The sequence below is a fragment of the Lithohypha guttulata genome, assembly GCF_036872675.1.
Source record: "Lithohypha guttulata strain CCFEE 5908 chromosome Unknown scaffold_2, whole genome shotgun sequence".
Classification (NCBI taxonomy): Eukaryota; Fungi; Ascomycota; class Eurotiomycetes; order Chaetothyriales; family Trichomeriaceae; genus Lithohypha; species Lithohypha guttulata.
Genome location: NW_027042751.1, coordinates 3,941,114 through 3,967,930, shown reverse-complemented (window position 1 = coordinate 3,967,930; position 26,817 = coordinate 3,941,114). Strand labels below are relative to the sequence as shown.

Below are 26,817 nucleotides of genomic sequence, written 5' to 3'. Positions count from 1 at the left end.
TATTTCAACCTGCATCTAGACGAAGATAGCGGAACCTGGCTCTCGAAGCTTACCCTTCCACGAGTATGGTGTTTGTGCCCAGCAGCATCTTTCATCAGCTGTGAAGCCACGCACGAGCATGTTTATGCCAATCCGACGAGATATATGAGTCAGGTTATTGGGGAACACAGCCATTTGACATATCTCTGAATGAACACATCTGGCTGCAACTGTGTTCACCTGCACTACAAGTGGTGACCATTTTGCGCAAGTCGGCACGAGCACCGCTTCTTTGCCGACAGGTGGTTTGCACTTTTGGAGAAACTTCGGGCGGAAAATTGGCTTTTCGAATACGCCGACAAATTTCCATCACCACGAGAAGAAACTCGTTCTGAATGGCTGACCCCCTGCGGCAAGCCTGGGGCAGTTGTGTGGGGTTGAATTTATCCGGCACAGGATCCGCTGCACATGGTCAAGCATACCACTAGCTAAAGCAACGTCGGCGACTCCAATGACGCTCATGGAAAGTTGTCATTGGGGTCAGTAAACAACTGGGCGCATACAACAGCACGAATGCAACGCAATGCTTGACAATGAACGTGAAACCTGAAGCTCGTCTTCGCTCTAATTCATCTTCTTGATTGACGCCTACTTCTCAGATCCTGACATCGTTGTTTGAGCTTCCCCTGCCCGTTCCAACATCACCTCGTCTACAGTATCGCTTTGCAGTATGTCGACCATGAATGCTGTTCGTTTCCATGGGCAGAAGGACATCCGGTTCGAGCAAATACCAGTTCCTGAACTCAAGGCTGGCTGGGTCAAAGTAAAGCCCAAGTTCTGCGGCATATGCGGAACAGACCTCCACGAGTACCTTGGTGGTGCAAATCTTATCCCAGAGCCTGGCAACCCTCATCCTATTACTGGCGAGACCTTGCCTTTGACGATAGGTCATGAATTCTCAGCAATAGTTGAAGAGGTCGGCGAAGGTGTTACACACGTTAAGAAGGGCGATAGAGTCTGTGTGCAGCCTACTATATATGAGGGCGAGTGTCGAGCATGCAAGAGAGGGCTAGTCAATTGTTGTGATAAGAATGGCTTTATGGGGCTTAGTGGATGGGGTGGAGGTATGGCGGACTTTACCTGCGCCCCAGCTTCCGCTGTCAAGCCGCTACCTGACAACGTCTCACTCGAAGTCGGTGCCTTGATCGAGCCACTAGCTGTTGGGTGGCATGCCGTGGCTATCTCACCCTACAAGGAGGGTGACAGTTGTCTAGTGCTCGGAGGCGGTCCCATTGGATTGAGTGTGGTCCAAGCACTGATTGGTAAGGGCTGCAAGAACATCATTGTTTCAGAGGTTTCGAAGCGCAGACGAGAATTTGCGCAGCAGTTTGGAGCACACCATACCCTCGATCCTACCGCAGTAGATGTGGTAGAGGAGGTCGACCGATTGACCAATGGAGAAGGAGCTGACGTTGGCTTTGATGCTGCTGGTGTGCAGATTGCGGTCGATTCAGCTTTCAAGGCCATCAAAGCTCGTGGGACACTCGTAAATATTGCTGTGTGGGAGAAGCGAGCAACTCTTCAGATGAATGATATTGTCTTTCGGGAACGAGCATATATGGGTGGTAAGTACAAGTTTGCGCAATGAATCCAGAGGAATTCCCTGCTGACATCAATTAGTCGCTACGTACGCGCTCGGTGATTTCGAACAAGTTCTCGAAGCTATCTCGTCTGGTAGAATGAAGCCTGAAGGCATGATCACGAAGAAGATTGCAATGGACAAAATTGCTGAGGAAGGCTTCAAGGCTTTAATTGAGGACAAGGACAATCAGGTCAAGATCCTGGTAGACCTAGACGCTCCAGTAGGAGCATGATCAGTAATCATAATCATGCGGCGATGCCTCAGTATCAGTGAGATTTTGTTGGACCTTTATTTGAACTCCTGACGGAGAAAGCGCGAAATTGCCCTATATCCGACCGTGCTAGCTGATAATTGACACTATACTCTACCGTAAAGAATAGTATCCACATGCTTCGATATTCAGATCTCTTTCTGGCTTGAGCATCGCAAGTGCATCAAGGTCACCTACAGCTGTCTTGACGTAAGAAGTGAACATGCCGCCTCGTATACCAGCGCTGCTGGCGCAAACAATATCGCGTCCATCAACAACAATCGCATCCTTTCTCGTCCCTTTCGTGCATCTTCAGACTCGCTCAGCTTCTATCCTCAGCTCCTTATCCGACAATCCAGGAGCATACAGCACAAAAAAGAAATTAGGTCGAGGTCCGTCTTCGGGAAAGGGCAAGACGTCAGGTCGAGGTCAGAAAGGTCAAAAAGCACGCGGCAAGGTTCCAAAACAGTTCAATGGTGGTCAAACACCCGAAGGAGTCGTGCATGGAAAGAGTGGTTTTATCAATGTGTATGTGATGCGTCCGACAAGGTCCGCTGGCTTTCAATATCTTACTGACGCTTTTCTACAGACACCGAATAGAGCTTCAGGAAGTAAATCTTGACAAATTACAAACCTGGATCAATCAAGGACGAATCGATGCCTCTAAACCCATCACTATCCACGAAATCTGCCATTCGAAACTGATCGGCCAAGTAAAAGATGGTGTTAAGCTCCTCGCTGGAACTAAAGGCAGTAATGTGACCCTTCAACAGCCAATACATATCGTCGTATCACGCGCCTCACAATCAGCTATCGAAGCAGTCGAAGCAGCTGGCGGTACAGTCACCACAAGATTCTACACCGAAACAGCTGTGAAGAGAGTAAAGCAAGGCGTCATGCATCCCTTCATATCATTACGATGGGATCCTGCGCAGATAGGTCACAAAGCACTGATACCAGATGACGGTCTGGGCATGACTCCGGAAGAGCGAGTCACGGGATTGGGATTTCAGTATCGTCTGCCTGATCCGACTGGAAGGAAAGAGTTAGAGTACTACAGAGATGCGAGAAATAGAGGGTATCTGAGCCACTTGGTGCAGGAAGGACAAGGTCCAAGTCTATTCTGGAAGCCGCCGTTGAGCGAGGAGCAGATTGAGGCCATGAGGAAGAGTAAGGGAGGTACACGAGCTGCCAAGATGAAAGAGGAGAATAAGTTGTGGTAGAGCGGGAGAATTGTACATTATTTGGGCATATTTGCACGGCAGCCGATCAAAATTCCTTCATGGCCCTCGTGGGAATATCGCCTATAATTGACTATGATGATAAGCAAATTTGCCTTGCCCAAATCCACAAAATCCGGCGCATGCAAAACTTCGAATTTCCAGGTGAAAAGGAACGGTGAGACACAAGAATACAACTTTGCCTGGCAAAAATACGTGGAAGGTTGCAAGAAATGCTGAGCAAACTGTTACTTCACCACTTATCACTAGTAGTACGTATGTGCTCATTCAACATAATGAAACCATAGGTATCTGGTTGGTCCTCACACCGAAGTGCCTGCCGAAAATGCCTCGCTGATTTACCACTGCCAGAATCCAAAACAGTATATTTGCTGTTGCGATTGAGATTGCAGAAGAGCAAAAAAGAGAAGAAAAAAGGAAAAGATGGAATCAGAAGGACTTGAACTGACGACCCCCTCGAGCCAATCACACTGTGGCCAGCACACGATTGTCAACCAGGCCTCTGCAGCGGCAAGGGACTGAAGGTGTTCAACACAACGTAATGTACATTCGAGATGCTCTACCAACTGAGCTATGACCCCTTGTATTGCAGCTTTTGGCTTATTGTGATGGTGGAACTTGAGTTATGGGTTTAAGTGCAAAGAGAATGGGAGTGGTCAGCTGGTGAAGTCTTCACTAGTACATTGCGTGAACACGGGCCCAACGAGCGGTCAAGGCAACCGTAATACCGAAGAAGCAGCGTTCGGGTATGTTTTAACATGCTAATGCTAAGCGGTCTTCTTTATTACTCAACGCTACACTAAAAACACCAACAGTATCCAGGTTTGCTTTTCCTACGTCTGGTAAATTGGTATTGTACTAGGCACAGCTCAATCTCATCTATGGCCAATGCAAGTGGTGGAATACTCGCTTCGCGCATGAACTGTGTACATATCATAGACGTAAGGTTTAGACATTAGCTATACACGATAAGTACCTATGCTTGCCTGCTAGGTTCGAACGTCGCATGACTGACGGCCCAGAGAAAGAAGGGAGGTCTCAGTCTGCATCTGAGAAACCCATGATTATGCTTCCACCACGTATTATCGCTTCATTCACCCACTGGCATGCTCTCAGTTTCGTCAACCAGGCCTTTCCAATTACTGGCTTGAAGCTCCGAATACTTGACCCTTTCTTGTGCCCACTCCTGGTGCAACTGACTCTGTGTGAAAATAGTGGTTTGGAAGGTCACAATCTCATCCCGCACACATTCCTTGATGAATACTCCTCTTGCATGTTGCTGTACAATACTTTCCTTGTCCGACGTGATACTGTTTTCGACCTTCTCAGCCTCGCCTGGCTTAGCTGTTCCGGCGGGCTTCTGTCGTATAGCGATAAGTTTGGTCTCGTTAGACTGTATTCGTCGTTCGAGCTGTGGGATGTTGTCCTTAGCTAAACGATCACGGCGGTCAAAAAGGTCTTTCATTGATACCATTGCGTCCCGAATCTTCTTGAAGTCCTCGAGGATCCCACTATCCCAAGCTCGAGCTTCGTCTTCAAGAAGGGATTGCGAAGTCGCGAGATGCTTTGCCGTAGCATTAATGCCCTCGTTGAGTAGCGGTACGTCGTTCGTATCGATAGCGTAAACATCGTTATTTCCTTCTGTTAGTGTTTGTAGTGCTAAGCTGAATTTTAAATTATCGGCTGCCATGGCTTCGTTCCGTTTCGTCAGGCGTTCCATTAGCAGACATAGACCTATGTATATTTCCGCTTCACGCCGCACACCTGCACGGACTTGTTCGAAGAGATCAGGCAGAGTTGATGGTAGACTGTCTTCAAGATCTGGTGGCAAAGCCTTGCCAACAAACTCTTCTTGCACCGAAATGGTTGCTTGCTTGCGCCAGACAGATATTTCCTGCAAGTATGAGTAAGAGGAAGAGAAGGATAGAACAAGACTTACAGTAGGCACTGTCAGAAACATGACCACTAATGTCTCCTGGCTCAGCACAGGGTGTTGTACAAGAGCGTTCATGAACCGAATTAAACCTTTCCGTCGCTTTTCGAGAAATGTGGAATTGTCAGCTGCAAGATGGTTTCCGTTAACTTGAATTCGTGGTCAGTCATGTTCAGCTCGTGCCTGGCGACAGAGCTTGCTTACCTTGTAATCGCTTCGGTGGTAGAAGTGGAAGTCTTCTGAATGGGTAGCGTCTATGTAGGCAATCTAATAGCCAGACAAAGTCACTGTACCTCCTGACGACAGTGCTACCTCGACGTATGGTCTTGACCTCGTAGTTGTGGTGTGAGAACAGGAATACACCCTCCTTATCAGGTAATATTGTAATGGTAACTAGCTCGCCAGTGCCTTTAGGCAATGCGACACTAGCACTCATAGAGTTCTGTTGCTGATGCGCGGGTCGAGCACGAGGTGGATCGTTATTTTCACCAAACCCACCTGTGGCAGTCGTGTCAGCTGAATATCCTCCACTGTTACTGCCATTGTATGAGCCCCAAGCATTGGCCATATCTGCGCTCGTTGAGGTCGAGTCTTGAACACTATTCGTTGTGAACGTGCTGGTGGTCCGTGGTACACCGTTTACAGCTGTTGGGGCGAATTCGTCAGATGAGGTGGGTTTCATAGTATGCGCAGCGGTCGAGGGTGGAATATTCTTAATAGCCGGGCTCGCCCAGGGATCTGCGGAAGGGTCTCCTCCGAACGAGTCTTGTCGTTGGTTCGATCGGGTTGCCTTTGGTGATGGTGTTTGCGGCTCAGCAGGTTTCGATTGTGCTTGGGAGTTGAGCTGCTGTAGGTAAGGGATTTTTGGTTCGGGTAGTCCTGTAACATCTCAGCACTGATTGCGATAGTCGGCGGTTCACTCACGCTTTCGTCTATCATCCACCGCGTCAAGACCAATATCCTCTTCCTCTTGAGCTAGACCGATCAGCGCCAGCAGAACATTGAACTCTCCACGTTCCAACGAGCTTGCAGAATCTTGTCCAGCTGGTAAGATGATGTTCAGAACGAGACCTTGATCGCTCAAACTGATTTGGCTACTCTGTAAGGCTTTGCGCACAGCCGTGAGCGAAACACCAGCACCGTGTCCCTGGCCAGCGCTCAATAGATTGTCATAGGCATCAACGTAGGACTCGGGGACTTGGTTCACGGGTAGCAGGTTCTTCACAAAATTCTGACGATTCGACTTCTTAGGTGTTGGTATAGACCATGGCGAATTGTTATCGTTAGAGTTGTCTTCGAAAAGAGAAGAGGATGTAATATCTCGCTTTGCAGCTGGCTCGTCTCCGAACAAGGATTTGTTTTGAGCTTCTGTTGCAACGGACGGAGAGTTCGGAGGAGACTCTCCAAACAATGACATTCTCCAGGAAATCAAGCTCACCCCGGAGAGCAGAAGCAAAGCACACGAATGTTGGCAGATAGCGGGTTGCAACGATAGATGAAGCACCTGCTGCTTTCCGTCGATTAGTTGGCCCAGCACACGCCAGAAGCTGAATAGATCGGCGCTGACAGCCACACTCTGAGTGCTCGTGGCGGGTGCTTATCGGTGATGTAATTGGGCAAAGCTGGAGAAGCCTCCGCAAGGTCAGAAATGCTCGCCCTCCATTTTCAGAAAACGAATAGTAACACATTTTATTCATAATCAGAACGGAAGCACTACTACAGACTTGAGCTGGGACATGTGTATAAACCTTCTTTGTGCCTGTAAAGGACTATCGAACAGGTACAGAAAAGTCCTTGAAGGACCATTTCTCAGTCATCTTGACTCTCTTCTTCTTGGGCTGTAGCACGGGCTTCCTGCTCTCGACCTTTCCATTGACCAACAGATTTCGAAATCGGTCTTGTAACAAATTTCCTTCCGGCTTCAATCTTCGCAACGAGTCTTGCAACTCATCTGGTAGTACAATCTCCAGGTTCTTCTCCGGCAAAACTGTATTCCCAAACTTTCTCCTTCTGACCTTGCTATCATCGGCACTTTCGTCGTCGTCAGCCTCACCAATCTCGACCTCAGCAACAGCACCTTGTGCATCTCGAGGCACAAGCGCACCTGCCTCTACCAAATTGGCCAAGTCATGACCGATCTTCTTCTTGTCTGCCATTTTCTTCTCATGCTTAGCTAGCCTCTCAGCCTCCTTTCTTCTCTTGGCCTTGTTTCTCTCTGCCGGGTTCTTTCGTTGTGGACGCTTTCTCTTCAGGGCTTCTGCGTCTTCGTTCTCGGTTTCGAAGCCTTCCCAAGCACTTTCGTCTTCTGTACGGTATGCGTGATCATCCTCGACGGCGGCTTCTATCAGAGCTTGCTTCCTAGCTTCCTCTTCTCTAGCCCTTTGTCTTTCCTTTTCTGCCTCCACCTCTTTGTCTCCTTCCTTAATTATGGCCTCGTTCCACTCTTCGAAATCGGGGTTGTAGCTACTGCCAGCCTTCGGGCCAGGAACTGCCTTTACAGGCTTGCCATCTGCGGTCAGTGCAATCGGTGCTCTTTTGATTGTGTGTGGTGCGACCTTTGGCTTAGGTTTGGGAAGATATTCAAGGTCATCCACAGGAACAGGCTGAGGTGTAGCATCCCACAGGTCAAACACATCCTGCTCTCCAGCTTCGCCATCTACTAGGTGTGAGACCTTGTTGATGGTCTGCTTCAGTCTCTGCACGTCTTTCTTGCTGACCCAATCGCCTTTTCTTCGTTTACTGGCAGGCTCGTAGATTCCACTAGGTAAATCCTGTCCAGCTCGTTTGCGACCATCAACAGCAGGTACAGCTGAGCGCTGAGCCAAGATCTCGTCAACCTTGAGCGGTTTGCCTAGATTGTACTTCTTGGTAATCTCCTTCGATCCAACTGTATCGACAGCGAAGAGTTCATCTGCACTCTTCTCCTTGAGAGGACCACCGCTTCTAACCTCTTCTCGATATTCTTCAAGACCTTGTTGTACGTCCGTGACGTCCACGTTCTTGCGCCATGCTTTCTTGCCTTTTCGTGAGGTCTGCTTGTGTTGCGCAGGCGCTCCTACGGTCGACATCTCGAACGAATCCTTGTCACTTGTAACTTAACGTCGATAGGATATTGCGTAGGTGAGCGACTGAGAAATTCCCATCGGCCTCAAGCTGCAGACAAAAAATCGGTTCAGTGGCTGATAAGATAAGCTTTTAGCGTTGCATGTGCCTAAGAATTCCGCTCCGCGACTAAACGCTACAGTTTTCAAGGTCTTTCGAGTGACCTGCAACCAGATACAATTACATTCCACGCGTCGCCAACATGCCGGTCGTAAAGGGTGGAGTGTGGACTAATATCGAGGACGAAATCCTGAAAGCAGCTGTCTCGAAATATGGTCTGAATCAATGGGCGCGAGTCTCATCACTTCTCGCTCGAAAGACACCAAAGCAATGCAAGGCTCGATGGATAGAATGGCTGGATCCAGCTATTCGAAAGATCGAATGGTCAAAGGAGGAGGATGAGAAGCTGTTACATCTGGCAAAGTTGATGCCTACACAGTGGAGGACTATTGCACCTATTGTTGGGCGAACTGCAACACAATGTCTGGATCGATACTCGCGCTTGTTGGACGAGGCTGAGGCACGAGAGCACGATGAATTGGCTCTCCAGGGTCAAGAGGGTGGTGAAACTGCTGCACCGACTGGGGACGATGTGCGCAAATTGAGACCAGGTGAGCTGGATCCAGATCCTGAAACGAAGCCTGCGAGACCAGATACAATTGACATGGACGAGGACGAGAAGGAGATGCTGTCCGAGGCCAGAGCTCGATTGGCGAACACACAGGGGAAGAAGGCCAAAAGGAAAGCTAGAGAGCGACAGCTGGAAGAGTCAAGAAGACTGGCTGTGCTACAGAAACGTCGAGAGCTGAAGAACGCTGGTGTCAACATCAAGATTACCCACAAGAAGAAAGGTCAGATGGATTACAATGCTGATATCCCATTCGAGAAAGCTCCGGCAGCTGGCTTCCACGATACCTTGGACGAACAGGAGCAGAATGAGAAAGAGAAAGGAGATTTCGACCCCCGAAAGCAACAATTGGCTCGCAAACGACAAGGCGACCCCGACGATAACCAAGACAGCAAGCGTCAGAAACAAGACAAAGGTTCCGATGAGGCTGCAAAAGCTGCGGCAAGAGCTGCTCAACTGCAAAGAATGCGCGAGGCAGAGCAGAGATCAAAGCGTCGAGCCCTCAACCTTCCAGCACCACAGGTCAGCGACGCCGAGCTCGAAGATATTGTCAAGATGGGCGTAGCTGGTGATAGAGCATCCAGGGCTGCGGGTGACGAGGATGGTAGTGGTGGATTGTCCTCGCGGTACACAAACATGGTCGGCTCAACCCCTTTACGGACACCCATGGCACCACCCCAAGAAGATCGTATAGCAAACTCGATACGTGATATTCAAGCGTTGACTAATACACAATCTTCACTTCTTGGGGGCGAGAATACACCTCTCCACGTTGGTGCTGGTTCCACTGGCTTTCAGGGTGCCGCACCTACCAAATCCCAGCTACACACGCCCAATCCACTAGCGACGCCTTTCCGTCAACAAGGAGTCGGTCCTGGTGCTACTCCACTACGAACACCTAGAGACAACCTTTTGATCAATTCTTCCTCGAATGCAGCCATCAAAGCCTCCCTACGTGCCAGGCTCGCTTCCTTACCAAGACCAAAAGCTACTGAATTCGAACTCGAACTACCAGAAGAACAAGCTGAGCCAATTGAGCCGACAGCTTCAGATCGTGAAGACCAAGAAGAGATCGATCGACGAGTTCGTGAAGCTGAAGATGCAAGACAAGCTGCCGAGTTCAAGAGGCAGACACAAGCTGTTCAGCGCAACTTACCACGTCCGCGCACTGTCAACCATAATGCCCTGTTGCAGAGTGCAAAAGCCATTGAAGACCCAATACGCAGTACCATAGCTCAAGAAGCCGCCACTCTCATGGCCTACGATGCCTTCTCTAGACCTCTCCCCGGAATCCGGCAATCTCCTTCAACAGCAATACAACTCGACCTAATACCAGACGATTACCTCGCATCCGCTCGCGAAGCAATCGCAGCCGAAGCCGAAACAGACCAAGCCCTCAGGGCTTTCTACGACGACTACTTCACATCCCTCAACAACGTCCCAACCCGAGACCAACTTCCCACCATCCTCGCCTCCCACACAACCACCACATCTCTCCTGCCCTTCCACACCTTCGCCACAGAATCTCTCCTCTCCCTCGCCGATCCCCTCAACAAGCGCGAGCAAAAACTCAAAGTCTTGCTTGGCGGCTACATGGCTCGGCAAAAAGCGCTTAAGAAAAAAGTTGGTGATACGCATAAATCACTCCTCGAGGAAAGGGAGAGGTTACGGGCGTTCGAGGACTTGAGGATTGCTGAAGAGGCGGGGTTGAAGAGTCGGTTGGAGAAGTTGAGGGAGGAGGTTGGTGGTGTTGTGAGGAGAGAGCGGGAGGTTCAGGATGAGTATAGGGAGGTTAGGGATAGGTTGGCGGAGGTTAATGGTAGGGCGAATGGGGTTAATGGACACGTATAGTCGAGGACGGGTGGTCTAGAGGACTTCAGCAGTCACGAGGCAGTCACAGTCTAACATGGTAGCCTCACGTTGACCAGTCGGCTCTCAATGAAGTGATACCACAAGCTGCATTGGGCGTGTTGCAGAGTTCCAAGATCAACGCACATTACTATCAAGAGTACAACAATGTCTGTAGGTTTGAATGCTGAAACGGTATGTGATCAGTGGTCTATCTTCCTTGTCAGGGAGTCTTGTGTATTCAGATACATAATTCTCCATCAATCTCATAATCGTTCTGTTGAGGTTGATGCGTGTGTACACATGGGTTGAAGAACTCGTCTCCTTTAATACAAATGAAATGCGAATAAACGCAAGAAGACCAAATCTGTCAAGTACAATGACTCTCATCCTTTATCCACCATATAACATCTCAAGCGCATCACAGACATCCACCCAGTCCTCCTTCTCGCGCCCGAGCCGATGCACCACACGTTCGAGTTGTCGCATCTTGCGTTGCAGCAACTCGTTCTCGTACCCGAGATTTTCCTTCTCGTTATATAGCTCGTTGTACATACCGTTTATTTCGTCGTTCTCTTGCTGGGCTCGTTCGAGCTGCTCCTCTAGTCTGTCCGACCTCTCCTGAGTGTATTCCAGGGTCAATTCCAACGACCGGATTCTGTAGTCGGCGTCTTTCTGCTTCTCGTCTGATTCACACTTCTCAGTGTACGACTGGTCTCTGTCGCTCACGATAGTCTGAACCAGGCCTGCCTTGTCTAGATCAGACACACCATTCATCTGCTCACAGAAGACGATCAGCTCGTCGTTATCACGCCAAGCCCAGCCTCGTTGAGCATGCTCGTCTTTGGTCTTATAGGCTCGTTCTTCGAGAAAGGTGTAAATGCTAACCTGTGACGGAACCTCGGATGTAGTAATGACGTCTTCTGTTTGACCCGTGGGTGGTTCAAGGACAAGGGTTTCAAAGGGTGTTCGGGGGAGATCCACCCGCTTGATCTGTCTGATCAACGTAGCATTCAAGACTTGGTCCTGTGAATTGCTTGTCAGTATGCTGTCCACGCTTCAGGGTTCATCGATATTACATACCTTCACGAGCACTTCTGGTTCAGTGTCTGTTGCATTAGGACGTCTCAGCTGACCCTCCCAGTTGCGATGTTGATATCCAGCGTCCAGGATAATTTTACTTCGTGCTTGTCCTCCGTCCACTTCGAAGTATGGTCGATATCTAGCAGGAGCAACGATTCGCTTGAGGTTCGGATGCTTCAAAAAAGCGGCAAACTTCATCAGACAACAATGATCCTCCTGCTGTCGCGTTGTCATGTATGCCGGCTCAGTGCCTGACTCCAGATAGTAGTTGTTGTATGAGTACGACCACAACTCCAACTTCTCAAGGTTTGGAAGATGTAGTCTGATCATGCCATGCAATCTTGGCCAGACGAATTTACCATATCTTTTAGCCGCGTTGAAGCACTGTAGGTTGAGATATCGGATCAAGCTGGCATTGGCCGATCCGAATGCTGTGGGAAGATCATCGAACTCTTCTGTGTTGGCGTAGAATCTTGCTTTTCGGCTGACGTATGCTCGTGTGCGCTCTCGCAGAAGGCTATTAGCATGCATGAGGCTGTTGAGATTCGAGATTGCGCTCGGGAAGCCACATAAGAGACGTCGACTTGGCTTAGATGTTGTGCGGCGCAAGACGCTGACATTGAAAGTGTCCCCTTGAAACAGGTAAGAGCAGATCTCATCTATCACCTCTGCTGGAAGATTTGTGACCAGGAGTTTTTGGTCAGGTACAGGGACGTCAGGCATCGTCTTCGCTTGACCTAGGAACACTTCCATAGTCATGTCCAACAGTTGTAATGTCTTTTGTAAAGAGAACGATATTCTTTTGAATTTTGGAAACAGACAATGCGTTTCGAGTAATGGTGACAGATGGTTTCTTTCTTGAAAGATGTATAGAAAGAGAGCGAGGAAAATGGTGTCGAGAAAAATCGAGGTTGCTTTTATGTAGGACGTGACAACAGAGACGATAGTGTGGCCGACCTCCACCAGGCGTCCTCCTATATCACTATATATCACTAACTTGGTACAGTGAACACATAATTGCTCACAGCCCTGCATGGTGGCTGATAGTGAACAGGGAAAAAAGTGTAGTTATGCTAGTCTTCTATTTCTGCAAGAGAAGATAGGCACAAGCAGTGACAAGTGTTGCTTTCAAGCGCAAATCTTGGTATTTGCACAACGACAACGATTTGGATGTTGCATTTGTTGGAAGAGGTGTTCTCAGAGTGTACCGTCCGCGAGCCTTATCTCCATCCTTGTTACCCGCGAATATTACCTGGTGGCTGTCTATCGAACCACACTCCTATCAAGGGGCTTCATACCAAGGTACATGGATCGTTTCGATTGGACTTTCGAGAAGCATCCCTGGTTGATTCGAAAAGGGCAAGAGTTGGGCGAACACTCTGTTGTGCATGGTTTTGTGTGCATGCATGGTACGCAAAGCGGTTGTCATCCTTTTCTTGGGCTTCTTCTCAGTGGCACGCCTTCTGGCTTGGCCTGTGATTCCATGGGTTGCCCGTTCACGAGGACAACAGGATTGTCGCTGTCTACGGTCGTGCCATTTTCGAGCTGTTTCTTCACAGGGTGCCCATTTAATTTCTTGTTCTCCTCCTTGACCTCGGCTTCCTGGTCGGTTGCTTCGTCCTCACTTCTTTCGTCTTGAGTAACATTGTTGAAAACATAATTCTTGGCGATCCTCAGAATCAGGTATAACCAGAACAGGTTCACTGCTTGTAGACATGCCAGCAAGCTAAAGGTAATGACTTGGCTAAGCAAACACTTGTATTGTTGTGTCTCCCAGTTCAGCTCGAATGGACCAACAGTACGGAACTCGGTCAAGGTAGACCATAGCACATGTAAATTGATGTAGTGACGAAGATAGACCCATACACCAATGAATGTGAGGTAGTAAGGCCCGACGATGAAGCTGTCGAGGTAGTTAAGGGTCTTGGAGGAAGCAAGGAAGAAATCAGATATGTCGTGTGTGATAAAAACAGCAATGCCCATCTTTGCGAAGTGAAAGCGGTAGGAGAGACCAATAAGAGCCAGGGTAACGATGTGGTGCAGTACTAGCTCTTTGAAATCCTTTCGAGGTTTCTCGAGTTGAAGCAAAAGAACAATGGCTTGTTGTGTCCAATACGAGGCTTGCAGCAGATAGTAGGCTTTGAAAATGCCGTCGTGTGCGCGATGTGGGAAGCCTTCGAACATGCTAATAGTCCTGAAGTACCACAATCCACCTTCCTCCGCGTTCTTCATGACATATAGTCCAAATGGTCCAAATATGGCAAAGTACATTGCGGTATAAACCTGTTCCATGAAGCGTGCCTGCTTTCCACGGTTTCTAATTCCTGCTCTTATCGCGGTAGGACGGATGACTTGCTGCATTATGAACTCGCGGGTAAAGCTGAGGACGACGGTGTAGAAGGAGACGAAAGCAAAATCTGCCTTGCCCTTTCCGTAGCGATTCGGACCGCCTGGGAACGCTGGACCTTCATTGTAGGAGATTACTAAGGCCTTGTGCAGAGGATTCTGAGGGCCTGGGTTGACACTGTAAGCGGACAAGATGGCAAGTACTATGAGCAAGGGATTGAGCCATGTGTACTTCAGGGAGATGCGAGCGTATCGACGCAAAGCTGACTTTGCTTTCCGTCGTTTGGAATGTGGCTTTTGTGCTTTTTCTCTGGCATCCTTTTCGGAACCCGAACTGGTTGCATCGCGTCGGTTCAGTGTCGATAATGCTGGTGCGGCTGTGTCACCACGAGGATCAGCGCCCAAGTTGCTCGAACCTCTAGGTCGACCCATCTTCGGCGTGTCAATGGACATGGGTCGTGGGCAGAATGACTTCCTACGAGACGGGTGTTTACCGCTGCCAATGCAGTGGAAAATGGAGAATGCGCGCACGTTATAGATTCGGAGACAACAGGGCTCGATTCCTTAACCCCGTCTCTTACTCCAGCATGCAGCCGCACAACAATAAGAAGCAGTAAAACTAGGCCATAATACAGTAGTACGACATACGACTCCAAGCACGAATTACTTGGCAAGACCGCAGCGGAAAAAGGGTGATGTACTTGCTGCAATTTTGACACTCCGCCAGACCTTGTGGTTTCTCTTTAAAATCAGCGCTCAAATGTGCAGTTTCCGACAACTGCCACCACTAATTTTCAGATTGATCCTACCCAATCATATAGGTACTCTCCCTGGATTAATCGTAACCACAATCTCCAGTTTCCTTCCCAAATGGGTGGTACCGAAGTCCAACCTACATCGGGGGACATATCAAACTCTGTTTTGGTTCAATCGCACTAAAACTTGTGGCTTAGCGTACATTCACGAGCCAGCATGAGTGTGGTCAGGGCAGTGGGAAAGTGTTTCTAGAATACGAACAAAACCATACTAGTTGAAGAGCTCTACCTCAGGCTCAACCCAATGGTCGGTTGGAATCGACGGTTCCGTGAATCCTGGCGGTCTCCTTGAGACCTTCACCTTTCTTGCCCTTTTCGTGGTCGTCAAGGTATGGGTTCTGGGCGCCTGATTGCTGGCTTTGGGACTATGGTAAAGTTAGTACGCGCTGTAAGAAATGACGAGAAATGGAATACTCACGTCCTTCTGTCCCTTAGTCTCCTGCTGAGGTCGACCGCCGACCTGTTGCTGCTGCTCCCCTGGACCCTTACCTGTACCGCTTTTATAATTAATTTGGCCTGGAGCATTAGGACCAGGTAGCTCATACCCATCTTCTGACAATCGAGGTTTACCGGCTGATTTCTTGTCATCCGACTTCTTGTCGTCTGACGTCTTCTCATCTGCCTTCTTGTCGTCCTCCTTGCTATCGTCCTTCTTTTCGCTATCTCCAGCTTCCTGCTTCTCCTCTTTACCACTGTCGTCTTTCTGCTCCGTCTTCTCATCAGCGGAGTCGTCAGAACCTTGGTCAGAGGAGGCATCCTTGCTCTCGTCCGAATCGGATTCAGCTTGCTGCTTCTCTTCCTGTTGTGGCTCTCCCTCGCCCACGTATTCCTTTTCAGAGTTAGGTTGATCGGCGTCCTTGGTATCAGATGCCGCCTCGTGTTGCTCCTTGTCCTCGTTGGGTTCATGGCCTTCCTCCTCGCCTTCTCCGTGGCTCTCCTCGTGAGTCTCTTCGTGGCCGTGACTACCCTTTTTAGGACCTTGGCCATACAACCACACAGCAGCCGGGACGGTGAAACCAACAGAGCCAATCATCCTGTGCGCGTCTATCAGCTACATTCGTTGGTTATCTACATCTGGAATGCTTACCAGGGCAGCTCGCTACTTCGAGAGGAACCTCCATGCTCTGAAGCATATTGTCGTCGACCGATTTGTCTCCAAGCTCGTGATCGTGTTTGTGCTGATGCTCGTCGGAGTACAGTACGACCGAAGGTGGCTGAAGCTCGAGGGATTGCCATTTTGAACCTCAGAAGTGGTATGTGTACGAATAGACAATAAAAAGCTGCGAAAAAGTCGCAGAAGAAGGTACGACTGCAGATGGTCTGAGTGCTTGCTCAGTTGTATGATGCGCAACTTCTGAAGCTAATCAGAATCGAGCTCCGAACCTCGAAGCTTGACATCACAAAGGTCCACCACAAAGGATGCGCCGGGCAACTTAGCCGTGCCAATTTGACCCCGGGATTGACCTGCGCATCAACCGCGCCTTCACTTCGGCAGGCACATTTTCGACTTCTCGCAGTGCCTCTGAGTGCTGTTTCCTTGGCCAGGAAAACACATAAAGCGTAGTAGTCATTTGATGTTGTCCCGTTGAAAGCTCAAGCTGGTCTGAAAGAGCGACGGACTTCAGGCATCACCACGTTCTTAACCCCACTGTTGCCTTGTCGCTATCGACTGTCACTTTCAGTCACGCATTGTATGGGGACAACGTTTAGTACAATATTCGAATTCCCAGACACGTTGCTGCCTCTACATCCCTACATCCTTTTCTTTTTATTTCCTTTCCTGTTAAGTCTTTCACTCCGCTTATTATGGCTAGAGATAGAGCATCTGCCATGCAGTCGATTGCGAGCCTTCTCCCAAAACTGGACGATCCAGACCCAGACATTCGCTTCATGCAATTGAATGACCTTGCTGCTATATTGGCTACGCAGAGCTCGGAGCAACTAAGATCAGACACCCATGCCGCTGCTAGGGTTATTGACAGAATTATTAAAGCATTGACTGACAGCAATGGTGAGGTACAGAACCAAGCACTGAAATGGTAGATCGCATACTCAATCACCAATTACTTACTCTGTTGCTAACGATGCGTAGTGTCGGTCCGTTAGCCAGGAGAACGCCGAATGACTACATTGCACCTTACTTTGACAAAATTACCGAACTTACCACCCGCAAAGAGCTCGATGCATCAGTGCCTCTAACCGCCCTTCGAGTCGTTGTTGGTTCATTGCCAAATCCATTGACGAGCGCCAACGAACGAGACGTCAAGGAAGCATTCGCTGCCATTAGCAGGGTCCTGATCCCAAGACTTGTTGGTCGTGTCCTACTGGCGAATGAGAAGCGACCTCCACCAGACCTGTCTCCTGGATTGCTGCAACAGCAGAAGGATAAAAGTTATAGTGCTGATGCTGTTGACGTCGCCATTGAGGTTGTGCACTGTTATGGGTCCTCGCTGCGAAACGAAGAGCTTGCTGCGCTAGGTGCTACCCTCTTCCATACCATTAGTGATTCACAAGCAAATGGTGTTGTCAAGAAGCGGGCACTGGCCGGTGTCAGCGCCATTGTGCCCTACTACAAAACGGCTCAGTTGACCGAACTTGTAGAGTTCATTGCCGCTCAGGTGGAAGACCCTGACACATCAATCAATCACCGTCGATATCTGATTTCTGGAGTTGGTTCGCTGGCTCGAGCCATTCCTACTCGGATAGGTGCTTACCTCAACGTGCTTGCTCCTTTCGCCCTGAATGTCCTGAGTCAGGAAGAGATGGACGCTGCGAGGGAAGACTCAAGCGACGAGGTAGAAGTCGACCCAGAGGTAGAAGAGCTGAGAGAGGCCACCTTGGTAACACTTGATTCTCTACTAGCCTCTTGCCCGGGAGAGATGCAGCGGCACCTCGACGGCACTCTTTCTGCTGCTCTAAGATACCTCAAGTATGATCCGAACGTCGTTGATGTTGAAGATGATGAAGAAATGTCAGGCACACAGGACGCTCAGAGCGATGACGGTGATACCGAGCCTTTTGGCGACGATGATGACGAGTATGACGGACTGGACGACGACGATGCCTTCGGCGACGTTGAAGATACAAGCTGGAAAGTCCGAAGGAGTGCCGCAAAGGTCTTGCTGACTCTTATTGCTATTAGTACTACAGCAGATCAGGAAGGGTTGATTGCCAAGCTGGCCCCTCCTCTTCTATCGAGACTTAGCAAGGAAAGAGAAGATAGCGTGCGACTAGAGATCATTTCTGCAACCACTGCCCTCATGCACAAGACTGCTTCTATGCCACGCACTCATCACGACGAGGCTGTGAATGGCTCGACTACAACTCCAATGAGCAACAAGAGAAAGCGGCGAGACAGCAACATTAGTAATAGGGACGTTGATCTGCAAGGTCTTGTACATAGCCGAGCAAGCCCTCCTTTTGTACCACCATCACCACCTGTTGGCGCTCAAGCAGATCTAGCCAACCTCATTCCACGAATCATCTCAGCCACCGTCAAGCTTTGGAAGAAGGCAAGCATAGCTTTGAAACAAGCAGCCATTCTGATGCTCAAAGCTGTTGCTGAGTCGAGAAATAGTGCTCTAGCAGATCATCTGCAGCAGCTGGAGGATCCTTTTGCTGATGCTCTGACTTCGTCCGGCGGTAGTGGCTCAACAAATGCCTCTGGCTCAACAGCTACAGCTGCTAGCCTGCAGATAGAGACTCTTGCACTGGTTAGCACCATCACAGAGACGAATCCAAGCACGGTATTGATGCCTTTTGTCATTGCACTCATCTCGCCTGTCACAAGTCTGGTTTCGGACCGCAATTATAAGGTGTCTCAAGCTGCATTATCAACAATGGAGCAATTCGCTAAGGCACTCTCACCGCCTCGCCTGCCAGCAACGAACCAGGATCACGCCATACATATCGAGAAGCTATACTCTGTAACGCTTGGCCCTGTCAATAACGTGAACGCAGATCTGGAGGTTCGGCATCGTGCCATACAAGTCTTCGGTGTCCTTGTTTCGAGGACATCTGGCACTAAGCTACTGTCCCTTGATGCACGGAGCAAAGCTTTGGGCGTGCTAGATGATCGTTTGAAAAACGAAACTACGAGACGAGAAGCGGCGCAGGCGATAGGCCTTGTTGCCGAAGCTGCCACAACATCAGACAACGTTGGTATAAGTTGGGTTCAAGAAGTATCGGTAGAGTTGGCGAATCAGCTTCGAAAGGCTGATCGATCTCTCCGAGCAGCATCACTCGAGGCACTTCAGTTCCTTGCCCTTAACCCAGTGACAGCGTCGCAATACGGGACGGATACGATCCAAAACATTCAGACCCAATTGATGCCCGTCATACGAGCAGATGACCTCAACCTCCTCACTCCAGCTCTGGTCGTACTTGCAAAGATAATACCAACCAATGCCGAAGTACTTGTCAACCCACCAGTCGTCGAAGCTCTTTGCAAGCTATCGCAAGCCCATCTAGAAGGGCCGCCATTAAAAGCATACCTGTTGGTCGTCAAGATGATCGGTGAGCAAGGTCTAGGAACGCCGCTGATGACAGGTTTGTTGGCCGTAGGCACCAATGGCGATACCCATACACTCGGCAGGGCTATCGGCACTCTCATGGTGCACGGTGGCAATAACTTGGGTGTGTCTGTCGATGCCTTCATAGGTGAGGTCCAAAACAAAGACGATAACTCGGCTTGTCTTGCATTGACTGTTCTTGGTGAGATCGGTCTACGCATGGGTGCTCAATCTCCATTTGATATGAAAATATTCTACAAGAGTTTGAGTGCTAAGTCTGACAAAGTCCGACTTTCTGCTGCGATCGCTCTGGGTAGCGCAAGCTCAAGCGACATTAAGCAATACTTACCTGCCGTGCTGAGAGGTGTAAGTTCTGGCTCAGATCAAGAGTATCTTCATTTGCACTCCCTGAAAGAGATCCTACAACACACCGAAAACTCTGCCAGCAGTATCATGCCTTACACACAAGATATGTGGACTGTAGTCTTCGCAGTCGCTGCCAAGGAGGACAACCAGGCTGTAGGAGCAGAATGTCTTGGTCGCGTTGTACTACTCGACCCAGCTAAGTACTTGCAAGAGCTCCACCAGGCTCTGGACGGTCAAGAAGCCTCGCAAAGAGGTACCGTTATCTCTGCGTTCAGATTCACTTTGAGCAATTCCAGCAGCAGTTTGAACCAGGCTTTGACACGATCGATTGTCCCTCTGCTAAAGAAGATGCTTAGCGATTCAGACATAGGCAATAGACGACTAGCAGTCACGACTTTAACAGCTGCTTTACAGAACAAGCCAGAGTTCATCTTGCCGGATCTTGACCAGCTGCTACCTGTTGTCCTGGCAGATACTCATATCAAGAAAGAGCTTATCAAAACAGTTAGGATCGGCCCCTTCACACATCAAGAAGATGCTGGCCTAGATCTGCGAAAGTCAGCTTTTGCTGCACTCTATACACTCATGGAAACTCCACGTGCTCTGCCCTTCCTCACATTTTCATCCTTCTTCGACCGTGTTGTGGACGGTGTGGCTGATGATCACGACATTCGTACGCTCTGCAACCTCATGCTCTCACGACTCTCGGACCTCGATGCAGAGGAGACAAAGCGCCGTCTTCCTACTCTTGCCGAGTCGTTCCGCAAAGTGGTCGATCAGAAACCAAAAGAAAATGCCGTCAAGCAAGAGATTGAGCGTATCAATGAAGCGAACTCAAGTGTCATAAGAATGTCTTTGGAACTGGGCCAGAAGTTCCCTAGTGCTAATAATGCTAGTGTGGATTCTGACCTGGCAGCTTGGAGAAACTATTTCGAATTTATGCAGAAGGAATTTGCAGGAACAGTGAAGCAGATTACTACTGGTAACGATGCTTAGAAGGCTCTCCTTCTATATCCTCACAACACGCATAAGGGCAGAAGCATACTGTAGGTCTTGAGGATGATAATGTCATTGTCTTTCGTGGCCGTCTAAGGAACGGTAAAGTGCATTATCGACAACAGCACGAGTCAAAGAGAACCAAAGGAATTACGAAGTGATGACAAGAACTTATGACAGAACAATGCATACCGCTTCCTTGTCTCGTCAACAGGCAAGACGAGTGCAGACTACGCGGTTCACAGTGATAGGCTGAACATACAATACTATTGTTGATTGCCATTGCCTATACTACTTTGGTCCTCTCGACTCCTCTTGTTCGTCCTCTTCATGCCATGGTTCCTACGTTCATTCAAGCTGAACAGCGAACGCCCACCTCTGTCCCCATATCGCCAACGTGGTTATTAGCACTTGGTTCAGGTAATGGTTTACCCTTTATATGGCAAGTGCCAGTCATGTGTTCAGCTCTCTTCATACGTTGAGGTGTAAGTTTGTGCCAGAATCAAGGTCAATGTCGCTAACAAACAACAAGGACCAACGTTGTGGTATCGCGAATGACTTGGTCTTCAGAAGACAGAAAGAGTCGATGAACTTTGCGTGTTCTTGCTAGGTGTGTGTAAGAGGTTTTATACAGGTATAATGTTGTAGAGAAGAGTTGACGAGCAGGTATTAGAAGATGGGTCAATCAACGTTAGCAGAATACGTACTAAACGGAACCTGCATTACTGGTAATTACCTTGTCTCGACGAAGTCCTCAGGAAAGAGTGTAAGATTACGTACAGTATATCAATTCATCCTGGCTATGTAGATATCTACTACTTCGGGTTTCCGAAGATCTTCGATGCCACATTGGCAGCTTGTTCGAGTAATCCTCCACCACTGCTATCACCACTGCCACTGCCACTGTTGCCACCACCAGAGCTTCCTGTCTTGTTGTCGTCGTAGCTGCTTTGAGGGAACTTTCCGTCCTGTCTGCCACCAAGACTACCTTCATTGAGGGCGGTGCCTGATGTTCCAGCTTGTGCTCCTTGACCTTGTCCGCCGTAGCTGCTTTGCGGAAACTTACCATCCTCTCGTCCATGCTCATAGCCGCCTGTGCCGCCGTAGCTGCTCTCGGGAAATCTTCCGTCTTGCCGGCCACCATGAGCTCCCTCGTTGAGGCTGGAAGTCTGTGCGGGAGCGCGGCTGCCTTGGCCCTCACCTCCGTAGCTGGAGTCGGGGAAGCGACCGTCCTCTCTGCCGCCGGTTGCACTATTGTCACTGGTGTTAGTACCATAGCTGCTCTGTGGAAATCTTCCGTCCTGGCGTCCGCCTAGGCTTCCCTCGTGCACAGTTGTGCTTGATGGCTGCACACCAGTAGAACCAATTCCTGCTGCATTGTAGGCGCTGTCAGGGAAGCGGCCATCTTCTCGACCGCTGGTTGCGCTGTTGTCACTCTTGTTTGTTCCGTAGCTGCTTGCTGGGAATCTGCCGTCTTGTCGGCCGCCTAGGCCGCCTTCTTCCACGTTTGTTCCTGACGGGTTGACACCAGTAGTGCCAGCGCCCTCGTTGCCGTAGGCAGAGTCAGGGAATCGGCCGTCCTCACGTCCACCCGTGCTGCTGCCACTGGTACCACCACTGGCGCCCGTAGAACCTGTGTTACCGCTGTAGCTGCTCTGGGGAAAGTGACCGTCCTGGCGGCCTCCCAGACTACCCTCGTTCAGACCGGTACCGGAAGGTTGTACACCGGTAGTACCCTGGCCTGAAGAGCCATAGGCGGAGTCGGGGAATCGTCCGTCCTCGCGACCTCCGGTGTTTTGGTCAGAAGACATTATGTAGGATTGTGACTTTTCGAAGGAGTATCTCGTATAGTGAGGAATAGGTCGAGGATCTGAGGAGTTGAGGCAGGCTCTGTTATTCAGGTCAGCTTTCAGTAGCAATCGCATCATCTCACGGGCTGAGGGGGGCGTATCATCATGGTCAAAATATGATGTCAGTAAGAGATCTTGCTTGGCTGCATTCAGACAAGTGTAATGTGTAAGTGGTGAAGTAATTGGTTGATCAAGCAAAACATGATTCGATTCCGTTGTCGACAACGCTATTCAAGAAGACCACGTCCGTACATCCGACCAGGGTACTGAACGCCACAGTACAGTCATGCACAGTACAGAGACACATGAAAACAACATCACGGCTGGGCAGCTGTGGCATGTAGACGGTTCAAGTGAGGAGAGGCACGCTCGTGCTGGCTGGAGCGTGTCCTTTGGTCCAGCTCGACGCGCAGAGATTCGGAGTGAGGGGGACGTTGTTCGGGCATGTGCTAGAATTGGTTGTGAGTATTCCATTTAAGCGTCAAGGGAGCGAAGTGTTGTTCGGTCATCATGCCAACGATCGAAGGTGTGATTGTAGTCATTACTTTGCCCGATATGAGTTGATGCCCACCGTCTGAAACGAGGAAGAAAGACTATGCTTCAGGAAGAGATATATATATGCCTGAGGCAGAATCGAGGACCTTGAGAAGATCCACCAATACCATGTCGGCAAGATTCGAAGCTTCAAGTGCTCCTCTGTTACTACTACCTCTCGCTAGCAGCTTGCTGGACATCAGCTATATCCTCGCTATCACGACGGCGTGCCGCTTCAAACAGAAACCTTGCTTTCACAGTCAGGCAACGAACCCATTTCCATGAGGTAAGCTTCGTATCGGGTTGTACTATGTGACGTTGTTACAATTTACGAGACTCGCCAATAGCGTGCAAATCAAATTTGAAAGTTGCTAGCCAGTGCTGTCAGCTCATGCATCCTCACCACCAGGAGGTGCCTCCATCATCCGCTTCTTGGGATTTCGTGGTGCAGAAGATTCTTGCAAATGTGTACCGTCTCCTGCCTGAGTTTGCCTATTGCTTGAGCTTCCGTGCGCCTCGACATTGCCGTTTTCAGCCTTGGTCCTCTCCTTCTTCGCATCTCTAGCAGACTGCATAACACCAAGAATCTTGTTGACGCCTCCTCTTGGCTGTATGCCTCCCTGCTGCTGCTTCTGCTGTTGCTCTGCCTCCACACCCTTTTTGTCGTGACCCTCCATTGCAACTTTCAAAATCTCCTCCTCAAGGTCCGGCAAGTACTCCCACTCAATGCCGGCTTCCGTCAATGCCTTGCAGCTCTGGCTATCCTTGACAAAGGTCGAGGGTTCCTTAGCACCAAAGACCACCTTCTGAATTCCGCTATCGTTGTGTCTCGTGGCGATGATCCGCTGAACGCAAGGTAGATTACCTGATAACCTTAGGTTACACGGCTCTAGGCTTGTGTATAGAGTCGTGTGGGCCTCGGAAGGAAGTAGTGTGAAAATCTCGGGCTCTGTGATTGCGAAGTTGTCTGCGAGCTTAGTAAGAGCACACTGCTCAGCGTGGGTATTGCCAGGTAATTCAAGGGTGTAGCCTAAAATGTTAGAACAACACATTGTTCGTATGGCATCCATCGTTGGGGGCGACATTTCTAGTGATATGGCAGTGAGCTAGAGAGCTTACCTGTACTTAGTATTGTGCCTGCTGGATTCACGCTTGAGAAAGAGACGATAACACAACCCACACGGAAATTGGTTGATTTCGGAGGTGATTTCTTAGCAAGATCAATTGTCTGACTCAGGTACTTCAGTGATGTCTCTTTCGAGGATATAGACATATTTCGTAATTTCTTCAGATTATGGGTGTAGGTCGAATTTTGAGGCTTGAGGCATAGGTGAAGGTGGAGTCAAATAAGAGTGATATGACGTATGAGTGATCTACACGGATAGGACGCGCATCTGCGGCTTTACGCGTCCTCAAATTGTGCAAGCAGATGGCCTTGTGGTCGAGCAATCTGACACACATACGCATCCCTTTTCTTGTTCACTAAGCATTGAAATTCTGTAGTAGAACTTTCGTTCGATCGTACATCGCTTCAGCTTTGCGCTATGGCGCGCAGAACCAAATCTAAAACACCAAGTCCAGAGGTCGAGGACGACGATTATTCGGAAACCCTTGAACAGCCCACAGAGATCAATCCCTATGAAGTCCTGTCTGTCTCAAAGGATGCTACCGCCGATCAAATCAAGACTGCATATCGAAAAACTGCTCTGCGACATCACCCTGACAAAGTCTCTCCCGAGACCAGTGACGATGCACACAAGAAGTTTCAAGAGATTGCGTTTGCATATGCTGTTCTCAGTGACGAAAAGCGACGAAGGCGATATGATACCACAGGCAATACGAGTGAAAGTTTGAAAGATGACGAGGACTTCGATTGGGTTGATTTCTTCCGCGAGCAGACTGCGGCTATGGTCGATGGCGACATGATCGAGCAGATCAAGAAGGACTACCAAGGCTCTCCAGAGGAGAAGGAGGATGTCCTGCGTGTCTACGAGGAACAGGAAGGCGACATGGATGCGCTATACGAAACCATCATGTGCTCGAATGTGCTCAACGATGACGAGCGGTTTCGAGGCATTATTGATGAGGCGATTGAGAAGAAAGACGTACCAAACTATCCTGCTTATACAAAGGAAACCAAGGCGGCAAGAAAGAAAAGAGTTCAGAAAGCTAAGGTTGAGGAGGCAGAGGCTTTAGAATTGGCTGAAGAGTTGGGAGTGAAAGACAAATTATTCGGAAAAGGGTCCAATGGTAAGACAGGTCAGAAAATCGGTAAGAAGACGAACGACGAGGACGCATTGAAGACCCTAATCCAGCAGAGGCAGAAAGGACGTGCTGAAGGGTTCATTGAAAGCCTCGAGGTGAAGTACGGAGGTAGTAAAAGAAGTAAAAGGAAAGTCGATGAGCCGCCAGAGGAATCGTTCGAGAAGAATGCGAAGAAGGTTAGAGGCAAGACTCGTTGACACCCGGTTATCAGTATGTTGGGTTGGCGATGGTACAACACGACCTCGACACCACTATTCAGGGCCAGACTAGTCTCATTGATGACCATACATGGACGGAGTAAGATAATTTCAAGCACACAACAAGGTGCGCAAAGGCGTATTGGCGATTACTTGTTGCAGAAGAAACAAGGCGGAAGTCTCTTTCTTAATCGGTTCAAATCAAGCAGCGCACTGAGCATTAACAGAGCGTTGAACAATTGGATACGAATTAAGTGGCCTGGTCAGCGAAAACTTGAATGACGAAATCTTTCCAATAACTAGACCATTCGTTCTGCCTCCAAACACGAAAGAGGAGCGTGAGAAGCGCGCTAGAATCGCGTTTTGTGCATACTAGAAGCATATGATTTGTCGCTAATCGTGACGTGCGTATATTTTGCAGTACACTACCCGGTGTTAGCAGAATGTGACGAGGGATGGCATTCCAAGAACATGACACACTCAGCTTGTTTAATTTCCTGGCGATTGAGCTCAGCGAGACTGTTGCGGTTGCGCGATACCAGGCGAGCGTATCATGCTGGTTGTACAACAAGGTAGGGCGGATGTATGCACAGAGTAAGGGCACATCTAAAGCAGCCAGCTCCGGAGATAGAAAAGGGCTTTGGTGTTCCGGAAAGCTCGGCCTAAAACGGGAAGCTGGCGAAGGACGGACGATTCAAAACATCCCTGTAAAGACAGCTTGGTCACGATTTTGACTGGCTGAAAATAAATTCTTCATGACTCCTTGCCTTGAGAAGAGTCATCGCTGCAGGAGTTCGCTCGCAACCATTCCACGACGTGTGTGATGAGGAGTCTCTTATGTGAGATCAGGCAACACTGGGAACACAAACATGCTCTATTTGGAGTTGTGCTAGCAGACGAAGGTGCTGCTGGACATGCTCGCATGCTCTCTCTGCTTCTACGCCAAGTAGTAGGTGTTGATGAAGTCACGGTAAACTTTTCTCCTCACAATTATCTCCTCTTACATAATGTCATCGGCCGAGGGTTCGATGAAGAATCGAAGAATGGAAGAACATACCCCTCCTGCGCAGGTGCGGTTGGCATGTGGCGCGAATGGTTAGAGCAAAAGACGGCACGGACAGGAGCGAGAAGAGCAGCTTGCAAACGAGAGGAAGAATCACATTGTAATAGCCTGAGGAGATTTTCTAGATAGGTGCTTGTTGCCTTCTCCAAGCATGCACAAACACAGGTA

The 26,817-nt window shown here is 49.3% G+C and overlaps 12 protein-coding genes across 12 annotated transcripts; 5 read left to right on the top strand and 7 right to left on the bottom strand.

Moving 5' to 3' along the window:
• Positions 1 to 709: 709 nt before the first annotated feature.
• Positions 710 to 1,853, top strand: LTR64_003562 (uncharacterized protein; the record flags this gene model as incomplete). Its single annotated transcript, XM_064897918.1, has 2 exons — positions 710 to 1,604; positions 1,660 to 1,853. The coding sequence occupies 2 exons, from the start codon at positions 710 to 712 to the stop codon at positions 1,851 to 1,853; spliced, it is 1,089 nt and encodes a 362-aa protein (XP_064756868.1).
• Positions 1,854 to 2,094: 241 nt separating this feature from the next.
• MRPL10 (YmL10) lies at positions 2,095 to 3,094 on the top strand (the record flags this gene model as incomplete). The annotated part of the gene is made up of 2 exons (XM_064897917.1): positions 2,095 to 2,399; positions 2,461 to 3,094. 2 exons carry the CDS (start codon positions 2,095 to 2,097, stop codon positions 3,092 to 3,094), a joined length of 939 nt encoding a protein of 312 aa, XP_064756867.1.
• A 1,108-nt stretch (positions 3,095 to 4,202) lies between these two features.
• MVP1 (Sorting nexin mvp1) lies at positions 4,203 to 6,462 on the bottom strand (the record flags this gene model as incomplete). The annotated part of the gene is made up of 4 exons (XM_064897916.1): positions 4,203 to 5,006; positions 5,052 to 5,194; positions 5,250 to 5,924; positions 5,970 to 6,462. 4 exons carry the CDS (start codon positions 6,460 to 6,462, stop codon positions 4,203 to 4,205), a joined length of 2,115 nt encoding a protein of 704 aa, XP_064756866.1.
• A 352-nt stretch (positions 6,463 to 6,814) lies between these two features.
• LTR64_003559 (uncharacterized protein) lies at positions 6,815 to 8,113 on the bottom strand (the record flags this gene model as incomplete). Its single annotated transcript, XM_064897915.1, has 1 exon — positions 6,815 to 8,113. One exon carries the CDS (start codon positions 8,111 to 8,113, stop codon positions 6,815 to 6,817), a length of 1,299 nt encoding a protein of 432 aa, XP_064756865.1.
• A 236-nt stretch (positions 8,114 to 8,349) lies between these two features.
• CEF1 (Pre-mRNA-splicing factor cef1) lies at positions 8,350 to 10,626 on the top strand (the record flags this gene model as incomplete). Its single annotated transcript, XM_064897914.1, has 1 exon — positions 8,350 to 10,626. One exon carries the CDS (start codon positions 8,350 to 8,352, stop codon positions 10,624 to 10,626), a length of 2,277 nt encoding a protein of 758 aa, XP_064756864.1.
• Positions 10,627 to 11,016: 390 nt separating this feature from the next.
• Positions 11,017 to 12,459, bottom strand: LTR64_003557 (uncharacterized protein; the record flags this gene model as incomplete). Its single annotated transcript, XM_064897913.1, has 2 exons — positions 11,017 to 11,649; positions 11,707 to 12,459. The coding sequence occupies 2 exons, from the start codon at positions 12,457 to 12,459 to the stop codon at positions 11,017 to 11,019; spliced, it is 1,386 nt and encodes a 461-aa protein (XP_064756863.1).
• Positions 12,460 to 13,131: 672 nt separating this feature from the next.
• Positions 13,132 to 14,484, bottom strand: LAG1 (sphingosine N-acyltransferase lag1; the record flags this gene model as incomplete). The annotated part of the gene is made up of 1 exon (XM_064897912.1): positions 13,132 to 14,484. One exon carries the CDS (start codon positions 14,482 to 14,484, stop codon positions 13,132 to 13,134), a length of 1,353 nt encoding a protein of 450 aa, XP_064756862.1.
• Positions 14,485 to 15,103: 619 nt separating this feature from the next.
• LTR64_003555 (uncharacterized protein) lies at positions 15,104 to 15,900 on the bottom strand (the record flags this gene model as incomplete). Its single annotated transcript, XM_064897911.1, has 2 exons — positions 15,104 to 15,232; positions 15,286 to 15,900. The coding sequence occupies 2 exons, from the start codon at positions 15,898 to 15,900 to the stop codon at positions 15,104 to 15,106; spliced, it is 744 nt and encodes a 247-aa protein (XP_064756861.1).
• Positions 15,901 to 16,673: 773 nt separating this feature from the next.
• On the top strand, positions 16,674 to 20,740 carry LTR64_003554 (uncharacterized protein; the record flags this gene model as incomplete). Its single annotated transcript, XM_064897910.1, has 2 exons — positions 16,674 to 16,906; positions 16,960 to 20,740. The coding sequence occupies 2 exons, from the start codon at positions 16,674 to 16,676 to the stop codon at positions 20,738 to 20,740; spliced, it is 4,014 nt and encodes a 1,337-aa protein (XP_064756860.1).
• An 815-nt stretch (positions 20,741 to 21,555) lies between these two features.
• LTR64_003553 (uncharacterized protein) lies at positions 21,556 to 22,551 on the bottom strand (the record flags this gene model as incomplete). The annotated part of the gene is made up of 1 exon (XM_064897909.1): positions 21,556 to 22,551. The coding sequence occupies one exon, from the start codon at positions 22,549 to 22,551 to the stop codon at positions 21,556 to 21,558; it is 996 nt and encodes a 331-aa protein (XP_064756859.1).
• Positions 22,552 to 23,513: 962 nt separating this feature from the next.
• LTR64_003552 (uncharacterized protein) lies at positions 23,514 to 24,397 on the bottom strand (the record flags this gene model as incomplete). Its single annotated transcript, XM_064897908.1, has 2 exons — positions 23,514 to 24,154; positions 24,244 to 24,397. 2 exons carry the CDS (start codon positions 24,395 to 24,397, stop codon positions 23,514 to 23,516), a joined length of 795 nt encoding a protein of 264 aa, XP_064756858.1.
• A 271-nt stretch (positions 24,398 to 24,668) lies between these two features.
• On the top strand, positions 24,669 to 25,586 carry LTR64_003551 (uncharacterized protein; the record flags this gene model as incomplete). Its single annotated transcript, XM_064897907.1, has 1 exon — positions 24,669 to 25,586. The coding sequence occupies one exon, from the start codon at positions 24,669 to 24,671 to the stop codon at positions 25,584 to 25,586; it is 918 nt and encodes a 305-aa protein (XP_064756857.1).
• Positions 25,587 to 26,817: the final 1,231 nt, after the last annotated feature.